The sequence below is a fragment of the Schistocerca gregaria genome, chromosome 7, assembly GCF_023897955.1.
Source record: "Schistocerca gregaria isolate iqSchGreg1 chromosome 7, iqSchGreg1.2, whole genome shotgun sequence".
NCBI classification, from domain to species: Eukaryota; Metazoa; Arthropoda; class Insecta; order Orthoptera; family Acrididae; genus Schistocerca; species Schistocerca gregaria.
In genome coordinates, this window is record NC_064926.1 from 131,307,860 (window position 1) to 131,328,865 (window position 21,006).

At 40.2% G+C, this 21,006-nt stretch overlaps 1 protein-coding gene across 3 annotated transcripts in view; it reads left to right on the forward strand.

Annotated features, from left to right (window-relative positions):
• The window catches only part of LOC126282033 (F-box/LRR-repeat protein 7-like), a 241,728-nt gene extending 226,328 nt beyond the window's left edge, over positions 1-15,400 (forward strand). For all 3 annotated transcript variants that reach the window (XM_049981442.1, XM_049981440.1, XM_049981443.1), the window contains one exon: positions 13,872-15,400. In XM_049981442.1, the coding sequence (XP_049837399.1) occupies positions 13,872-13,917 (46 nt within the window). In that variant the 3' untranslated portion in view covers positions 13,918-15,400. The remainder of the gene's footprint in view (positions 1-13,871) is intronic.
• The last annotated feature ends 5,606 nt before the right edge of the window (positions 15,401-21,006 follow it).

A 21,006-nucleotide genomic window follows, 5' to 3' on the forward strand; every position in this document is an offset into this window, starting at 1 on the left:
TGTCAACTAAGTATATGTCATAATTATATTTTATTACAATGGAACAGTGAACCATTTCAATAGGCAAGAGCCATAAGATCAGTTGTAGAGTAATGTGAATTATCTCCTAATTTTCAAAAATTCATATCTTTGTTCACAGTCAGATATCAACGATGAAATTTTTACAGTACGTTGCTATCATATAGGTGTACGAACTGTGCAAAAATCATATTTTTTATATTCAGTCCCACCTGAAATAACTAACCCAAAAATTTACAAAAAAAGAAAATTTTCAAATTTCAGAAATTCATTAACATTAATGAAACATTAGTAATTGTTCTTGTTCTATATGAGGCTAGTAGTGTATGATATCTAACTATAGGAAAAAAGTACTCTCATAACTCACTCCTTGTTTGTTATTTTTGGTCCTAAAAAGTTGATGTTTGAGAATTTGGATACCAAACTTTGGAGGTTAATTTGACTGATTATTTTTCAATTTAGGGTATTTTGTGTAATACACAATGTTGTAGAGGACACTTTTCTAAAAACAATCGTGTCAAATTCAATGTTGTAACTTCACCAAGAGCAGAGATATTCGTATATTTGCTAACATCTCTAAACTGAAACGTCGTCACGCACTTACAAATGAAAATTGTTGCCATTCAGTAAATGTGAAAGGTAAAATTTTTTAAAAACTGTTTTGAACTTCTCAATTATAGAGCAATCACATATAAAAAAATTAAAGTATTTAAAAACGGTCTAGCAACCATCACTGGACCACATCATATGGATTGACCCTTCTTTATTTTTAAAAATCTAAATTCGTGTATACATTCTACTGTAAAATTAATCCTGATGACTACAAAACAATATTGTTTAATTTTTTGTACAGTGTCAGTTCTTGGGCATACTGGTCAGAGTCTGTTATACTCTATTCAGTTGGTTTCTTGCAGCCAAGTCTCACATCTGCTTGATGGTGAGCAGCTGTATGTGTCACCTCAGGCTGCTACTCCAGCTGTGTTAAACACAGTGTCAAGCCATGCGAACACATCACTAGCTGATGGTCTCACATCTAGTTCATTGTCAATGCCATCCTCCTGATGATCAGTTTCTTCTTCACACTTTGAATGATTTCATTGTCACTGAGAGTCAGGACACCGATGGCCAAAGAATTAAAATCAAAGCACTCACCGACATCTTCTGCAGTGCAAACAGAACATCCAGTGATTTTCAAAAGAATCCTTCTAACATCCACAAATGACATTTTGTCCTGTGCTGCTTTTTTTCTTCCTCTTCCTTTTCACGCTTATTTTTATCTTTGTTTGAAATACCATTCCATTTATTCTAAGCTGTTTAAAAGTTGTTGTCTTCACCAAATCCTATGCTTACACCACTGCGTAAGAATGAGCAATCTTTTAAATCCAATTCTGCACTCTTTGATGAGTTCTTGCTTGGCCACCACAGGGTCTCAGCCTTTGCAGGATCTCTTCCCTTTCTCTGCTGCGTGTCTACACTTCTGTTCATTTTACTCTCACTTGGGGAATGTGTCTGGGATATTTTTTGGAATGTGTTCTGAGGTTTTAATAGCCTGACATCAGGAACAGCCCCTCATCTGTTTTTTTCTTTCTTTCTTGGTTCTTCATGTCCTATCCTTCCTCCTGTACAGTGTTTGATGTTCCTGTATTTCTTATTCTTTACTATGTGCTGTTCAATGCTGGTTCACGCTTTTGACACTTAACAGGTCACTGGGTAATGCGTAATCCTCAGACGTGGGTCAACAGGTGGGGTTCACAAGTACCCCCTAGTACAGGCCATGTCCCGAGAGGGGTGATTTCCTGAGCTTTTACCTTCCCAATTGCCATCTGGTCTCTCTGTCTGGAGTTAGGGAGATAGACGTGAGGTGTGAACAGTCACCTTAAGCAGGTAAGCCCCCTTCTGAGGGACCCCAGTTAGGAGTAGTGTGCCATTGGAGACACTAGCAATCATGGGGAATTTCCTCACAATGAGCCAATCACCATCTCAGTCTTTGTCTACTAAACATAGATGGAAAGAGGCTAAAGATTCAGAGACTCTTGTCAGCTGCATCTGAGTTCCTTGTGTTATCATGGACTGAAGGAGGTCAATCCTTTGCTATGCTTAATCCGTTTATTTTTGAGAAAGGTGTTGATGCAGTTGCAGGCCCTGTGAAAACTGCTGTTGTTTACATAATGGAAATTTGCTTTTGGAGACCAATAGTGCTTTTCAAGCCCAACAACTGCTTGCAGCTTCACTCCTCCATGGCTGTCCTGTTCGTGTTGAGGCCCATCGAATGCTGCTTTCTTCTCATAGTAGTATTTACACTTGGCTGCTTTATGGTCTGACAGGGGGGAGGGGGAATCCAAAATTATCCCTCTGATCATGGCGCCATTGCAGTCCATCGGGTAATGATAAAGGTTGATGCAAACTTGGTGCCTACACGCACTCTTTTTCTCCTGTTTCGTAGAGCTGTGCTGCCATTGTCAACATAACAAACACACTCCCATGTCCTGTCAAAGCAGAGCCAAATGAGTTACTTGTTGTAGGGTTGTTCATAAGGGTGATTGCCAACCTCCTCCTCCCTGCTGTATCAATTGCAATGGCATGGTGCAATTTGAGAAAATGTTCCAGCTGATAGTCTCAGATTTGGCTGACATTTAGCACACCAATGCTACCAAGTGCGGAACACTCATGTACAAAATTTTAAGTTCCCCTGCCAATTAGTTTCAGAATTATGGCTTGTGAAAGAAGGTGGCATTACCCGGAAATTGCAGCCCGCATCTGGCAATCTATCTTCAGACCCAACTTCAGGTCTTAATAACTTTGGAACTATTCTGCACAGTCCAGTGAAAGTTTTACAACCCAGTAACATCCACTTAGAGAACACACTCTATGAATCAAAACACCAACAACATATTTCTGAGGGAAAATAAAAATTCCAAAATGTGATTAAAACATGTAATATGTTAAAAGGGTACATATTGTAGGTGCCCTCTATGCCAAATATAATTCACTCAAAAAGGTATTTTTTTTTGTTTGGTAAGCTTAATGTGACCTAAACACACACAGAACTCCTCTTGCCCATTTCAGTCATACAAACAGAGTTACATGCACACAAAAATACAAAAATTTGAAAAATTACCGGAAAAAGATGGATTTTCGAAGTGTGGTAGCACAAAAGGGACAAGTGATATCCAAGCCAAATTTCAAACACTGCATAAGTAGACCACAATATAATAGGTGGCAAAATTTCAACTTGTTATTGTAAGGCATTTGTGTACAATAAAAGTTGACCGATATGTATTTGGTTGTTTCTTTTAACACGATTTAGCAAGTAATAGTGATGATGCAGACAGCTTGTTTCAAATAAAGCTGCGGCAATTGTTGAGAACCATTAGGCAACAGAAAGTTAAACAATGGTAGTTTTCTGGGACAGAATGAGTCATTGTTAGGCAGGAACACCAAAGGAAACAATCAACAATTACAGGTTACTCATGTTTTTTAAGATTCTAGTTCAGACTGGTCAGTACTGTTGTGGAAAATCAGTATGGAGGCAGAAGAGTGTACTAGTGGTGCATTTGTTCAAACAAGTTGCGGTATTGGTAGAGCACAAGCATCTGAATGTCATAAAACAACATATGGAACAAAATGTGCCATTTGCTTTGTACTGTATGATCTGGATGAATTGGACCAAGATTTGTTGCTATGGAGATCAGGGAACACCCTGTGGGCACAAGAAGTACAGTTCCAGGGAACTTCAGTGTTTATCATCTTATGAAAGTGTTTCTGGATAAGTATTCTTTCCTACAATGAAGTTGTTTTGATCCATTTCAGATTCATAAGAACACAGTGAAGTGTAACCTCAGAGAAATGAAAACAGGACAAAAGTTATGTTCCAGGTGAGCTACACTGCTAAAAAAATGAAGATTATTCTGATAATTTACATGACAGTGACAAAGAGTATCAGCCACCTACAACCACAGCGGATGAGCAATTAAATACATAAATGACTGCTCTTGGTTTGTCTCCCATAAAGACACACAAAGTTGGGAAAAGAGACAGGCCCAGTTATGGTAGAAGAAAACTACAAGAAGCTCAAATGGAATTAAAACACAAAATAGCTGACACACTAATGGAGAAGACTCAGATGCAGCTGACAGAGTCTCTGAATCTTTTAGTCTCTTTCCATCTATGTTTAGTAGATGAAGACTGAGATGGTGATTGGCTCATTGTGAGAAAATTCCCCATGAAGAACTATCTGCTCCAAAGGAACAGAAATCATGCCAGAAATGCTTTGATTTGGACAAAATTGTGTGTCGTAAAATAAAGAACAAACCGCCTTCAGTCACAAGTTGCATTTATTTATTGCACTATGCATTTCGAGCCCTGGAGGCTCATCTTCAGGTGCTTTTTAGTGATTTACTTCATGTGTTTTAGTTGTTTGCAGTTAACATTGTATACTGTCTGCTTCTGTTGTCCAGTTGGTATACACAATACACATCTTTAACCAACTGGACAACAGAAGCAGACAGTATACAATGTTAACTGCAAACAACTAAAACACATGAAGTAAATCACTAAAAAGCACCTGAAGATGAGCCTCCAGGGCTCGAAATGCATAGTGCAATAAATAAATGCAACTTGTGACTGAAGGCAGTTTGTTCTTTATTTTACGAAAGTAAAACAGTCGCGGACGAAACACTGGTAAACAATGGATAAAATTAAAATTGTGTGTGATTTGAAATAAAAATGAGCCATATCCACATGTCAGAAAAAAAGTAGCTATTCTTACCCTTGCACCTTCCAGCTGGTCTACTGACTGCATTGCAAACAAATTCATTGTTTCTACACATATGGTAAAGCAAGCTAGGAAAATAAGAGCAACCCAAGGAGTGCTTCCACATCTTCAGCAGGCTCAAGGTAAGCAATTGAGTTCAGAAATAAAGGTGCTAGTGTCAAAATTTTATGAAAATAATGACTACAGCCGAATAATGCCTGGAAAAAAAGACTATGTAACAGTGAAAATGGTAAATATACATGTACATATGCAAAAAAAGACTGTTGCTATGCAACATATCAGAACTATATGTATAATTCAAGGAAAAGTATCCCAACACCAAAGTAGGTTTATCATCTTTTTTCAATCTTCGGCCAAAATGGGTTGTGCCTGTAAGTGCAAGGGGCACACACAGTGTTTGTGTATGAGAGACCCATCAAAATGCTAAGCTGATGTTTGTCATCCAGACCAGAATCCTTTATAGCAGCAAAGGTGCAATGAAGCTGCTAGTGTGTGACATCAGTTCCTACCAGTGCATGATACACAGGTGTGAAAAGTGTCCTGGTAAAGCAAATCTTGCAGAACACATGAATAACAAACTGTATGGTGAACTCCTTATGGATGATGATGAACTTGTTTCTTATAAACAATAGACACACATGGATCACACAAGTCTTGAAACACAGCAAAGCAAAGTACAGGGGAAGATTTTATTGAAATGTGTTGTAAAAAACGGACAAACTGACCACACAGAGCTTCACAGCAACAGCACAATCGGCTTATCTCCAATTTTGTAAGGCTAATTTGAAACAAGATGAAATTATAGTAATACTAGAATTTTCTGAAATTTATGCATTTATAGTTCAAGATGCCATCCAAGTATATCATTGGGACAACATTCAAGCAACTCTCCAGCCATTTGCGATTTACTTGAGAGGTGAATTAGGTGATGTGTCTGTCGTGAACCTGTACCTTTTTTGTGACTGTTAAATTAAAGATGCCATTGCAGTTTATGCTCACATTCGCACTGTCATGGCATATGTGAAAAACAAGCTGCATCACATACATTTTGCGAAATACTTCACTGATGGGGAGCTAGTCAGTACAAAAACTGTAAAAATCTCAAAAATTTATTCATGCACCGTGATTTTCAGATTTATGCAGAATGGAATTTTTTCGCAACAATTCATGGTAAAAAATGTATGTGATGGTATTGGTGGTACCATTAAGTGCATGGCATCACGAACTGGTCTGCAGCACCCTACAGAAGGTCACATTCTAACACCTCTTCAATTATTTACCTGGGCACAGATAAATATATCTGGCATACAATCATTCTATGTTTCGAAAGATGAGGTGAAATCAGTCAAAGAGTTGCTAGAAAGCAGACTAGAACAAGTTAAAACTGTTGCAGGCACAAGGAGCCATCATCACTTCTCTCCAGCAGACTCTGACAATGTGCAGATGAGCAGACTGTCCGGTTATAACCATAGGTTCATGCACAATATGTGTCTTCACAGTGTATCTGACTCAGGATTCAGAAGCAAAAGCAGCCACATACTACCAGGTTGTTATGTTATTGCTGTTTATGATGACAAATGGTACTTAGGATGTGTTTGAGTGCTGTGAAGCAGAAGGTGATGTATTTGTTGACTTCATGGCACTGGCAGAACCAGCAAGATCATTTCATTGGCCATGTTTGGCAGACTGGTGTTGGATTCGTTTTGAACATATTCTTATGACAGTTAGAGTTCCTACCACATTGCCAGGAAGACAGTACAATTTGCCACTCAATGTACAGGGTACAGTAGCTAAAGTGCGGGGGACATCTGTTCGAAGCACAATCAACTGGTTTTTAGCAGTTAAAGTGCAGTAAACATTAATGATAGGTTGTGTTAATCTGTCTATATGTTGTTGCTTAGTGACTAAACAGTTGTGGGAGAGGATAAGAAGAGGCAGAACAGTTTACAATATGTTTTTACAGAATTGTGTTGTGGAACAATGGCCACATCACCAAATACATCTGTCAACTTCCATTGTACACAAATGTCTTGCAATAACATGCTGAAATTTTGAGATATATATCATTATGGTCTACTTATGCAGTGTGTGAAATTTGGCTTCTATACCACTAGTGCCTTTTGTGCTACCACACTTCAAAAATCCATGTTTTTCCGGTAATTTTCCAAATTTTTGTGTGCTTGTAACTCAGTTTTTGTGACTGATATGGGCATGATGAGTTCTGTGTGTGTTTAGGCCACATTATGCTTACCACAAAAAATTTATACCTCTTTTGAGTGAATTATATTTGGCATAGAGGGCACCTACAATATGTACCTTTTAACGTATTACATTTTTTAATCACATTTTGGAATGTTTTATTTTCCCTCAGAAATATGTTGTTGGTGTTTTGATTCATGGAGTGTGTTCTCTAAATAGATGTTACTGGGTTATAAAAATTTCGCTGGACTGTGTGGAGTAGTTCCAAAGTTATTAAGACCTGAAGTTTGGTCTGAAGATAGATTGCCAGATGCGGGTTGCAATTTCCGGGTCACGCAACCTTCTTTCACAAGTCATAATTCTGGAACTAATTGTCAGGGGAAACTAATACTTGTACACGAGTGTTCCACACGTGGTAGAATTAGTGTACTGAATTTCAGTCAAATCTGAGACTATGAGCTGGAGTCCCTGGTTGAACTGACATGGAATGACCCATGTACCTCAATGAGCAGGCCACCCAGGAGATTCAGGTGAAGTAAAAATGTACCTTACCCTGTTGCTGGAAAGTCGTTGGCTATTCAAAAGCCTGTGTTTTACCATCAGGTACTTACAGTTCAATTCTGCTTTGCCTTACTCCCTGATTGACATGGCCACACTGACCCCTGGCATCCAGTTCCATATTGCAGTCATAAAATCCCTGTCTCCTTCTACAGATGTGCAGGAAGCCACCATATCTTCGCCCCGGCAGTGAAATCTCCTGCTTCACAACTGGCAGGAAATGACAAGAGGAACACTCCCATGAAGACTTGTTGCGTCCATCCAGCCGGCAATTAACTGAGTCTTCATCTGTCAGCCAAAAAGGCTCAAAGAAATTAATTGAAGACAAATGGTCTTTTCCTTCCCTGACTCGGAGATCATCTTCAATGGTGCTGCCATGTGATACCCTCACCCAGCCAGCCTCCATTTTGCCAATCACACTGCCAACTGTTTTTATGCCGTTGAATCCACAGGCCAGTCCAGAGAAAATGCTGATGTCTCTGTAGATCATGTGGAACAGGATCCTCCAGCCACTGCACCCTGTACCAGTGAGTGTTCGAAGGCTGACACTCAGCAGCTGCCGAAGTGACAAACCTTCATTTGTTCCCTCTTCCCCTTTTCCCATCATGACTCTCCTCCAATAGAATGTTTGCAGCCTTAGATCTAGTAAGGAAGAATCATGGCTGCTCTTGAAATCGAAGCATCTGCTTGTTTTCTGCCTCCAAGAAACAAAATTATGTCCTCGTGATTGCTTTGATCTCTTGCATTTCCTTCTGATCTGCTTTGACCTTCCTCCCAAAGGTGGCACTCCATCGCATGGGCGAGTCATGCTGCTTATCCAGAACGACATTCGTAGTCAAACCATCTCAATGAACATTCAGCTGTGCACTACTGCAGTCCGCATTTCCCTTACTCATTTCACCTTTTCTCTTTGCACTGTGTACATCCCTCTGTCATTTGGTCTCTCTAGGGCAGACTTTACTGATCAAATCCTTCATCCCCTTTTTGCTGCTCAGAGACTTTAATTCACACCATCCACATTGGGGCTCTTTGTGAACCGGAGCAAGAGGTGCCCTCTGGGCTGCCCTCTGGGCTGACCTTCTTAATCAACTCATTATTCCTTTCTGACTCCATGCATACATATTCCCATTTGGACATCTTGTTCAGCATTTCCCAGCTTCTCCATCATCTTAAGTGGTTCGCTCTCTGACATGTACTCGAGCGACCCTTTCCTGTGTGATATGCATTTAGTGACTCTTATCCCACCTACATATAAACTCAATTGGCAGCATTCTTAGGCTGACTGGAGGCTGTACTCCTCCTTGGAAACCTTCGCTGAACAACAGTTCCCAAGTTTTAATGACCAGGTAGAACGCCTTAAAAAGGTTATCCTTATCACCACAGAAGGTTTCCTACATCACACTTCATCTTTACCACACCATGTCCCAATTGCTTGGTGGACTGAAGGATGCCGCAACGTGATTCATGGGGAGAGTCATGCCCTTCACATCTTGAACTGTCATCGTACAATGGCGAACTGTATTCGTTACAAATAGTTGAGTGTAGCAGATATGCTAGCTGGATTTCAGTTGCTAGTTCTTTCAATAGTTTCACTGCCTCTTCCATCTTGTGGGGCAACCTCCAGCAGCTCTTTGGGACCAAAGTCCAGACCCCAATTTCTGGCCTGACCATAGTGGGTGACACCATTGTGGTCTTTTGGATCTTACTGCTATCTCCAACACCTTAGGCCACTATTTTGCAGAGATTTCATACACCCTTCTCCTCTCAGAATCATGAATGATACATTGTTGCCTTTACTATGAGGGTGCTAGACAAGATATCACACCCAACAGACAAGAATTAACTGATGAAATTGTAAATGATGTTTTTTTAGAAAATCATTAAGTAGTTCGCTGCAAATGGGCTCTCATTAAACTTTGACAAAACACAGTATATAAAGTTGCACACAGTAAATGGAATGACACCATTAATAAAAATAGACTTTGATCAGAAGTCGGTAGCTAAGGTAGAATATTCAAAATTTCTAGGGGTATGCATTGATGAGGTTGAACTAGAAAAAACCTACTGAATATCTGCTGAAACTTATGCTATTAGGGTCATTGCAAATTCTTTTGATATACATATCAGTAAATTAGCTTACCACTCCTATTTTCATTCCGTGTTCTCGTATGGCATCATATTCTGGGGTAACTCATCATTAAGTAAAAGTGTGTTCATTGCACAAAAGCATGCAATCAGAATAATTGCTGGAACACATCCAAGATCATCCTTCAGACACTTGTTTAAAGAGCTAGGGATCTTCACTGTAGCCTCACAATAAATATATTAACTTATGAAATTTGTTGTTAACAATCCGAATGAATTCGAAAGTAATAGCAGTGTACATGGCTACAACACTAGGAGAAAGGATGATCTTCACTACTCAAGATTAAATCTAACTTTGGCTCAGAAGGGGGTAAATTATGTTGCCACAAAAATCTTTGGTCACTTACCTAATAGCATCAAAACTATGACAGATAGTCATGTAAAAGGAAATTAAAAGAATTTCAGATTGGCAACTCCTTCAACTCATTAGATTAATTTTTGGTTATAGTAAGTGGGTAATTTCCCCACCCCCACCCAAAAAGAAGTATTAAAAATATTTACTGTCATGTAATATTTTGTGTAATGTAATACCTTGTATAGACACCTTTTATTAACCTGACACGTTCCACATCATTACTAAGTGTCGTATTCATGATTTATGGAACAGGTACTAATCTAAAAGCTGTCACTTCATCCTGAACCTCACCCCAGGGCCGGACGATGTTCACATTCAGATGTTGCAGCACCTCTCTCTTGCGGGCAAGCACTTTCTGCTTCGTACATACAATTGCATACGGGCAGAGGGCGCATTTCCCAGATGCTGGCGTGAAGCCACTGTCATACTTGTGCATAAGCCAGTTAAGGACAAACACCTTCTTTCTATTTGCTGCCCCATTTCTATCACCAGCTGTGTTTGCAAGATAATGGTACATGTGATTCATGGTCATTTGGTATGGTGGCTTGAATCTCACAATCTACTAACCATTGCACAATGTGAATTTTGAGCACGCAGTTCTGCAGTTGACCACCTCGTCACTTTGTCAACCCTTTTCACGAATGGTTTCCTGCGGAAATCCCAGAATGTCAACATGCTTTTTGATTTGGAAAAAGCCTACACCACCTGTAGAACAACTGGTATCTTTCGTACTCTATACACATGGGGTTTCTGAGGTCACCTGCCCCATTTCCTTCAGGAATTTTTGAAAGACTGAGTTTTCAAGCTAAGTGATGGTTTGGCCTAATCAGACACCTTTTCGTATGCCATGCCCAGCCACTCATCCTATGCCACCTCCTGTGATGACTCCCTTGACCACCAGTATGGAATGCATCCATTTTGTCTGTTACCTCCCAGAATCACTTTCGGCTACTGTTCTGGCTTAACTTCACACTACCTGCCATGTTCCCAATTGCTGTTAACCCTTCACGATCATGTCTTCATGTGCCAGTCCATGTTCATCTTGGACTTTATTCGCTTCCTAAGGAAACTATTCCATATTCATTGTATCACTGTAAGTTTCTCAACTTCGCACGTAATTGAGCTACAGTACCTTCGTGTACACTGATGCCTCTTGGACTGATCGTGGTGTCAGGTGTGCCTTTGTCATTCACACCACCCATTTTCGGTATCTGCTACTGGAACTCTGCTCAGTATTTAGTGCAGACCTCTTTGCCCTCTATCAGGCTGCTCAGTACATCCAGCAACAAAAGGTTTTTTAATTGGGTCATGTGCTCCAATTCTCGTAGAGCCCTTCAGAATCTTTGTGTGCTGTTCACAGACATCCCTTAGTGCAGTGGATCCAAGAAGGCTTCCTCTTGCTCACTCTTGAGGAAACTGCTATGATATTTATGTGGATTTCTGTTCACATCGGTCTGACAGGAAATGAGGCTGCCGACTACTGCTAAGGCTACAGTCGTCCTAATTTGGCCTGCTAGCTCTTCCATTCCTTCCAAGGGTATCTGTGTTGCCGCCTGTCAGCCTCTGATGTCATTTTGGCATCACCACTGATCCTCTCTGCATGTAAGCAAGCTCTGGAGAATTAAACAGATTGGCCAACCTCCTCTTGGCCCTCTCGCTGTGAGGCAATCATTTTAGATAGATTGCTTATTGGGTACCGTCATTTTAGCCATTGCCATTTGTTAGTGGTGATCCCCCACCATTATATGCTCATTGTAATCAACCTTTGATGATCTGCCATTTCCTGACTGTATGCCCTTTGTTAACTTTTTACATTCTACTGTCTGTCTGCCATTGAGTTAATGGCTGTTTTAGCAAATTACGTGAGGGTGTCAACCACATTTTGCTTTGTATCTGTCGTAGCAATAGGGTAAAGGACAATTAATCTTCAGTTCAGGACCTCCATTGTCTCTCTAGTTTATTTTTTGGACCTTTCTCTGATATGATGTCCTTGTTCTTAGGTCTGTTTCCTTCCATTGATTGGGCATGCGGTCACTTTTAACTCCTTTTTATGCATAAGTGTTCTATGGTTATGACTTTGGCAAATATGGGGGAAAAAAAGCAGTTTTTGGTGATGCGCCTCAGTGCCTTCTGCATTTCCATCTTGTATCAAAAGCTTCCTCAGCTGTTGTTTTGTATAATGTTCTTGATAGTTACGATAACCAGTTGGGCTATTGCTGCAGCAATGTTATGTTTGGTGGCAGGAAGAGTATTTTGAAGGCTCTGTCTTCTATATCAAGGTGGCTTTCTGTGGGGTGGATCAATAGTGGATGCATTGTCCAGAACTAAGTTTTGTACCATTTGTAAAACAAAGTAGCAGTAATCCAGGCCTTTGGTTGATTCTTGTTAAAGATATTCTTAGCAACAGAGTAGTATTTTGTGGTTTCCCATAGAGTTACCACAGTTCAGCATGGTAACATGGTTTCCACTAACCTTATTGCCAGGAGCACTACTTTCCCCTTAGAAGCTGAAGTTGTCTCAGGCAAAGCTTTGCAAACAAGACCTATCTAATCTGCAGTGTATGAAAATTCAGTGCCTTAAGATTCTGTATTCAGTTTCAATTTTTCAATATAATTTTCTACTCGTTTTGGTCTGCTGAGAGTTTTTCACTACTTAAATTCAACTCCTGAACACTATGCCTTGCCTTGAAATTCTTCAGCCAGCTTTAAATGAACACACACTGTTGATATTCTTGTCTGAAATTTTGTGATTTTGCAGTCAGTCAGACCTGAAAGGGAGTTTCCCAATGCTTGCTGCTGCAAAAACCACTTGAATATGGCCTCTTCAGTCCCTTTGTCCTCCCACTTTTTATTATTATTATTATTATTATTATTATTATTATTATTATTATTATTATTATTATTATTATTATTTCTTTTCTTGATGATCTTCTGTCTTTATTTCAATGACACACACAAAATTTAAAATTGAGAACATGTTTTCTTTTGTGTCTGAAACTGTGTGTTCCCAAGCTAAACTTCTCAGCCAAGTGCTTTGCACTCATGCCTCTGTCTAATTGTTCAAGGACATTTATTTTGTCTGCCAATGATAAAACAATGCATTTACTTTTAGAAGACACATGCTGTACAGTAAATTAAAATGCACACACAGAACAAAACAAAAGATGTAACATATGGTAACAAATCAGTAGGTATGTTAAGGTCCCGACACAGACTGATTTAGGCCGCACTGAATGAGTGGCACCACAAACACACCATTGTGTGTATGCAGCATATACCAATGTTCATACTGTATTCATTATTCACTGGAAGAAAGATTTTAAATAATACATTTACTATAGAATTATTTTAGAACAATAAAGAAAGATACAGTGTACTATATATTGTGTTAACTATTACCAAAATCAAAAGATTTTAGCCATACAGTAAAAATTTCTTTTTCTTCAAAGTGATCCAGATAATTGGTGACAGACAGCTAGACATCGGATAATTGCAATTCTACTGTACAGAGTAGTAAGTCACTTTTCAGACATTGGAAAGTGCCAAAGAAGGCACCTATGTGCGCAGGGGTCGTCGGTAGGGCCAGAGTTTGTGGCTGTGTGTCGTAGGCACTAGAGCTTACAATTGCACTAGAGCTTACAATTGCACTAGAGCTTACAATTGCACTAGAGCTTACAATTGCACAGTGTGTTACTTATAAGGAACTCGTAAATCCAACATTATCACCATATTCACTATTTCGCACTGTTCAGTATAAAGAGTGCTGATTTGTGTTGTAGAAGTTGTACAAACCAATGTACTAGCTTAGTATTTCTCCTTTCAGAGACTGCGAAGGGCTGACAATAAATCCATGGAGACTGTGTGGATGAGATGCGCACACACATGCCAGAGCTGCAAGCTGAAGATATCGAGGTTCATACCTGTACATGGTGAATGGATATAGTGACACTTTGTATCTAGTGACAGTGCGTATGTTGAAACTGTAAAATTGTATGTTGGAAGTGTTAAGAATGCTGATTCATTGTGCAAATGACAGAACTACATTAATTTCAAATTCAGTGATACTCGACAACTGATGTACTGGGAGGATCAACTCGCATCTGCCTAAACAGGTGCCCACAAGACATAGGACAGATGGGGGTAAAAATACGCAGTTTTAGTTTCACTAAATATTTAAAAAAAAAAAAAAAAAAAACCTTGAAGCACTATTACGCAGTCCAGTCATGTTACTGTGTCCACCACCTATGTTCATTGTCAGTCACCCACAGACAGCAGGTGGCAGCACTAGCAGTGGTGGCTATATAAAATTGTGTTGAGGGGAACACAGGAAACAATGCAGTCATTGCTTTAATGCGGAAACAGAGTGACGGCTGTGATGAGTATGGGCAAATTGTCATGCAACTGTTGAGCAACTGACAGCCCTAATGAACTAAAGGGCTGTCAACAGTGTCTCTTCAATAAGCATTCAGCGAGCTTTGCTGTGTATTGGCCTTTGCAGCAGAAGACCCATGTTGACTGCCGTTCGTTGGCTACGAAAGCTGGGATTCGTGTGCCAGTACCACAACTTGACAGCCACTGAGTGGCAATACGCGGCCTTTTCAGAAGATTCAAGTTTTATGCTCCATTGGACAGTTGACCGACGTTGTTTAACAATTGTCAGAAGGGTCCACACTAGAGGAGAGAAGTCTGGGGAAAACATTCGTACACTCTCTGGGTGACTTCATCACTCTAGAAGGCCCAGTGGATCAGCACGATTATGTGCCTCTCCCTAGGGATCATGTGAACACCTATATGAAATTTGTTTTTTCTTGGCACACTGGCATCACCAGCACGACAGTGCAATGTGTCACAGAGGTTACATTGTACATGCTTCCTTTGAAGAGCACCAGCATGAGTTTATCGTACTCCCTTAGGCCCCAAACTCCCCAGATTTAAACCCAGGTAAGAGTCTGTGGGACCGCCTCAGTTGGGTTGTTCATGCCATTGACCGTCAACTGAGAAAATGAGCACATTGGCTGCAGCACTGGAGTTTACATGGCTCCACATCCCTGTCAATATCACCCTGAACCTCAGTGACGCTCTTCCTGCAGGTCTTACAGCGATCAGACAGGCTTTTACAGGTGGACACATTAATGTGACTGGACAGTGTGTATCAGTTATACATGCAGCACTTAGTTTGACAGCTTGATAATATTGTGTAAAAGTTTCATTGTCATGCACTTATTATTAGAGGAGTAATAAAAGTTTACCTAAAGAGTAACTTAGCCCACAGCATAGGAAAATAGTATGCAAACAGTATGTTGGTGTGAGACAAGAGTACATAGTGTGTAACGATTAGAAATAAATACATGGAAACACAAATTATTAACTTTCTATTTTGTAAAAATATCACATTAACATATTTATATAGTAGTTAATAACAACCTTTTATTTATTACAGCCTTATAAATTAAAAACTACTTGGCTACCAAAGGTTACTGGACCTAGCTTTGGATACTGACATAGCTGGTAAGGACAATGAAATAAAATATAAATTACTCCCATTGAGCATTGGAAATGATCAGAAAAGAGGCATTTGGAAACTAATAAATTTTAATATAATTCAATAGAAATGCAGAAAGGAGAAAAAACACAGGTTACCATCCACACTTAAATTTTAACGATACTTTCAGCAAACTTGTAAGCCAAAAATATGTTCTGAAAAGCTGATAGTGTTGGTAAATCTTCCAGAGTGTTTATAAATTGATTTTGATAGTTTTCACCCCATAGCCATGACTAAAACAATGAACTACTGTGAACAGGCAAGAGTAAAATGAAGTTCTAGTTTTTCTGTGGACTTTTATACAACTATGAATTCTCCTTTTCTTATTACTTACTATCTTTTACATCAGCTGCATAACAGAAGAAAATTTCACCATCTTTTTACTGTGTCTAATAAGGGCTTTCTTTTTCTTCTCCTCATCCAATGCCTTCTTTTCAGCAGATTCTGCCTCCCAGATTGCCTTATAATGGGTCGAAGGTAATCCCTTTGATGATTACCACTTTGAATGTTGGTTTTATTTGAACTTTCAGTAGTGGAATTATTTCCTCTGTTCATAGCAAGAGCTCAGTGGATGTAGGATTGGCAGAAAAGGAGGATCTGCTGGGAGAGAAGCTAGCATGACAATTAGCAGATGAGGTGTGTGAAGAAAAAAGATGAGCAGATGACCCACTTATGATGGAAGAAACAGTTGGTGGTCCTTGGTTCAGAAATAATGACCCTCGGATCTTGTTTCACGATTCCCATCATCCTACTTCCTGTCTTCTACAGTGATTTTTCTCATTTCTTGTTGATTCAACTTCTCATTTCTGTCAGTGACTAGGAAGTGTAGGTAACTGAGCTCAAGAGAATCATAATCAAAACTTTGACCAGTCACTTTTGGTGGTGCAAAATCAACATTTTTAGCAGCTTCGACAGTGGCTGTAGAGTTGATGTTCCGTTGGTTTATTAAAAAATACTACTATGGAAGATATAATTATATTCAAAGTGTGTTTGAGAGTTAGGTATGTTGGGGAGAAAAAACCACTACTGGAAAAACTAAAGAAAGGAAACATTAATTTTAGTTCTCTAAGGTGAATAGAGGCTTCTAACAAGGGAACGTCCCCATTGCGCCCCCCGCAGACTTAGTAATAAGTTGGCGCAGTTGGATAGGTCTTGGAAAAACTGAACACAGATTAATCAAGAAAACAGGAAGAAGTTGTGTGGAACTATGACAAAAATAAGCAAAATATACAAACTGAGTAGTCCATGCGCAAGATAGGCAACATCAAGGAGAAGGTGAACTCAAGAGCGCCGTGGTCCTGTGGTTAGTGTGAGCAGCTGCAGAACGAGAAGTCCTTGATTCAAATCTTCCCTTGATTGCAAAGTTTACTTTTTTATTTTTGCAAAGTTATGATCTGTCCATTCGTTCATAGATGTCTCTGTTCACCGTAATAAGTTTAGTGTCTGTGTTTTGTGACCGCACCACAAAACCGTGTGATTAGTAGACGAAAGGACGTGCCTCTCCAATGAGAACTGAAAACATTTGATCGCAAGGTCATAGGTCAACCAATACCTCCACAGGAAAACACGTCTGATATATTCTATATGACACTGGTGACGGCATGTCCGTCACATGACAGGAATATGTTGTCGACCCACCTAACATGTACACTTGGTGAGTGGGTGAAAAGATACTTCTACCTTGCCCGATTTAGGGCAACAGTTTCACAGTCGCACAGTTTTCCCTGTGCTCTGTCAAAACATATGTTTTTAAAGTTTTCAAATTTTTCCATGTGTAGACTGTCAAATCCTGCATATCTCCAAGCAAATCTGACCATGTCCTGGAATTTTGGAGAGCAAAGTTGATTATGTGTGAGAGCCTGAACTTTGATAATTGACACACGATCACGTAAACAATACTGCTCTGTGTACCCGTGCAGCTTCGCAAAATAATTGTCTGAAAATAAAAAATTAAACTTTTCACTCGAGGGAAGACTTGAACCAAGGACCTCTCATTCCGCAGCAGCTCATGCTGACCACGGTGCTCTTAAGCTCACACTATCTTTGATGTTCCCTATCTTGCACATGGACTACTCAGTTTGTATATTTTGCTTATTTTTTTCATAGTTCCACACAACTTCTTCCTGTTTTCTCGAGTGATCTGTGTTCAGTTTTTCAAGGCCTATCCACTGTCCCAACTTACAACTAAACCTGAAGGGGGGGCGGGGGGGGGGGGGGGGGGTTGCGATGGGGAGGTTCCCTTGTAAGGTAGACAAACACCAATAAAAAGTGGCTGAATACTCTACTGGGAATTACATCAGTAAAAGTACAAATTATTTCGTAAAAGTTTGCAGAGAGTTTCTTGATAGGATGAAAGTATGCACTGCGAGTTTCTACCACACTAGACCTGTGTACTTTACCCCATTATGCTATTGTACTTTTTTGGAAATCTACAGATAACACACAATTAAAGACATGGAGATTGAGGAGGATATTGGAAACATACAGCTGCCAGTTCCCACTACCAAGTTTATCTAACTTTTAAGTACACTGATGCCCAAAAATAAAGCAACAAACTACTATTTCCCCATTTTGTGTCTAACGCGCAATATAATCTAACAAACTATCAATAGCTGTCCGTACAATTATGTTCTGCATGGAAGATGGCATTCCAGTCAACGACACCTACACCAATGATAACACCAGGAAACTTATTACACAGGTTAATGTTTTCCATGTAATCTCACATCCACAGTCACTGTGTACACTGTCCCAAATGTGCAGTATGGCACAGAGAAGACACCCTACGGGCTCTATGCGATGGATTGCCATAAGAAGAATGGAAGCAGGACAGTCACAAATTGATGTGGCCCAATAGCTTAATGTTAATCATTTCATTGTTTCTCAGATGTGATTACAGTTTATAAAGACTGAAACTTAATTCTGAGGACCAGGGTAGGGCCGACCACATATCTCACCAGAAAGAGAGGACCGTTGTTTGGCTGCAAGGGCGTGACAATACTGCCTTCGTACTGCACAGCAGTTGGCATTTGATCTCCCAGCATCCAATGGATGTGTTGGATTGACATAAACAGTGTACAGAAGGTTTTGGAAGAGTAGCCATATTGTCAAAGATGTGCTGTATGTGTGCCTCTCATGACTCTTCATAGAAGGGAACGTCTAGAGTTGAGTTACTCGCGTGCCACCTGAACAGTCGAACAGTGGACCAATCCCTCCAGGGGGTCAACAACGTGGTGAGCACATGGAGAATTGTCCAAACATTGGACATATCCCTGAGCACGGTGCGTAAAATCCTACGAAACATCTTTCTTTGCTATCCATTCAAAATTACTCATGTGCCTCAGTTGCTTCCTGTTGATCTGCCAGCATGGGAGACCTTTGCTTTAGAATTACTTGCTCGCATGTAAATGGAGAGTGATTGGCCGTGGAAGATTTTGTGGACAGACGACAAAGCCCACTTCCATCTGACAAGATATTCAATACACATTATTGTCACATATGAGCAATGGAAAATCCACACGCAAATTAACTAGCACCACTTCATCATGAAAAGGTCACTGTGTGGTGTGGGCTTATGGCATCATTTGTCATAGGGCCATATTTTTTCAAAGAGACAGGTGCTTCCAATCCTGTTACCTGTAACATCACTACTAAGCACTATGAATGTCTTTGGCACAATCACGTCATTCCAGCTCTCCAACAGTATGGATGGGATCATTTTTATACAAGGTGGCGCAGCGCCACTCATTGCAAATCCAGTTAAGCAGCTGCTGAAGAGCTATTTGGGAAGCGCTAGAATTACCAGCCGCAATTTCCTGGCAGCCTAGCCGTCCTGATCGCCTGATATTAATTCGTGTGACTTCTCGCTTTGATGCTATCTGAAAGATGTTGTATTCAGTGTTCCAATTGCAAACGTAGCTGTACTGAAGGCACGCATTGCAGAACACAGTCTGAATGTTACTGCGGAAACACTTCAAGCAGTTCTGTAAAATGCTGTTTCTCAATTTCAACTCGTTGCAGAAAATGGTCCACAGTATATTGAACAAGTTTTACACCAGTCACATGGAAATTAATAATCGGATTTGGATGGGCTTACGTAACTAACAGTGTCACACCTGTACGCACATGCACACTGAGTAGTACAGTTTTTACGAGAGCAAGTCAAATGAAAACATTAAGTTTGTAATAACAAATCAAAATTTCGCGCCATTATCCTGTAAGTTGGTAAGCATGCTACAGTGTGCAGAATGGCCTGTAGGTGGCTGCATAGTACAGATGCACACATACCATCGCAGTATCAGTATAAAGCTGGCTGCCCCAATTGCGACTTGCACCAGGGAAGAACAGCATTCTGTTACTCGGTTTTTGCATAGTGTAGGTGTGAAACCTATTGAAATTCATCGACAAATGAAGGTTCAATATAGTGATGCATGTTTGTCACAGCAGCAAGTCTACGAATGAACTAGGAAGTTCGCAAATGGTGTGACTTCAGTGGAAGATCCTCCTCGTCCAGGTCAGGCACAACGAGTTGTGACTCCACAGAACATAGCAGCAGTTGAAGTCATAGTGAAGGAAATCTGCCGAGTGACACTGAATGATATTGCAGCATGTTTACAGATAAGTCATGGCTCAGCACACCACATTGTGCACAATGTGCTGCAGTTTCACAAAGTGTCTGCAAGATGGGTGCCATGGCAGCTGACTCCTGAAATGAGAGAACGATGTGTTGATGCTTGTGAAGAACTTCTTTGGCGCTTTGAGTGAGAAGGTGCTGTCTCCCTTGCAAGAATCATTACTGGGGACAAAACCTGGGTTCACTTCCACCAAGTAGAAATGAAGAGAGCGAGCAAGGAATGGCGCCATTCATCATCACCAAAACCAAAGAAGTTTCGAACAGAACCATCAGCAGGGAAGGTTATGCTGACTCTCTTTTGGGATGAAAAGGCATCATTTTGGAGCATTACATGCCTGGATGGACCACTGTCACCAGTGCATCATACACAGATCTCATTAAAAATCATCTGTGGCGTGCAATTAAGTCAAAGCGATATGTATTGCTGTCAGCAGGTGTCCTTTTGCAACATAACAATGCAAGGCCCCACACTGCCCATACAACAGTTGCAACAATCGCAGACCTGCATTTTGAGTGTCTTCCTCATCCACCATACTCACCAGACCTTGCCTCAAGTGATTTCCATATGTTTGGACCACTCAAAGACGCAAAGGGAGGAAAGAAGTTTGATTCTAATGAAGGGGTACGCCACATGGTGCACGAGTGGTTGCGCAGACAACCAAAAGAATTTTTTTCTAACGGAATTTATGCACTTTGTAAGCGCTGGAGGACTTGCATTGAGTGTGGGGGAGATTATGTTGAAAAGTGATACAGCTTTGTTCCACTTCTGCACAATAAATATTA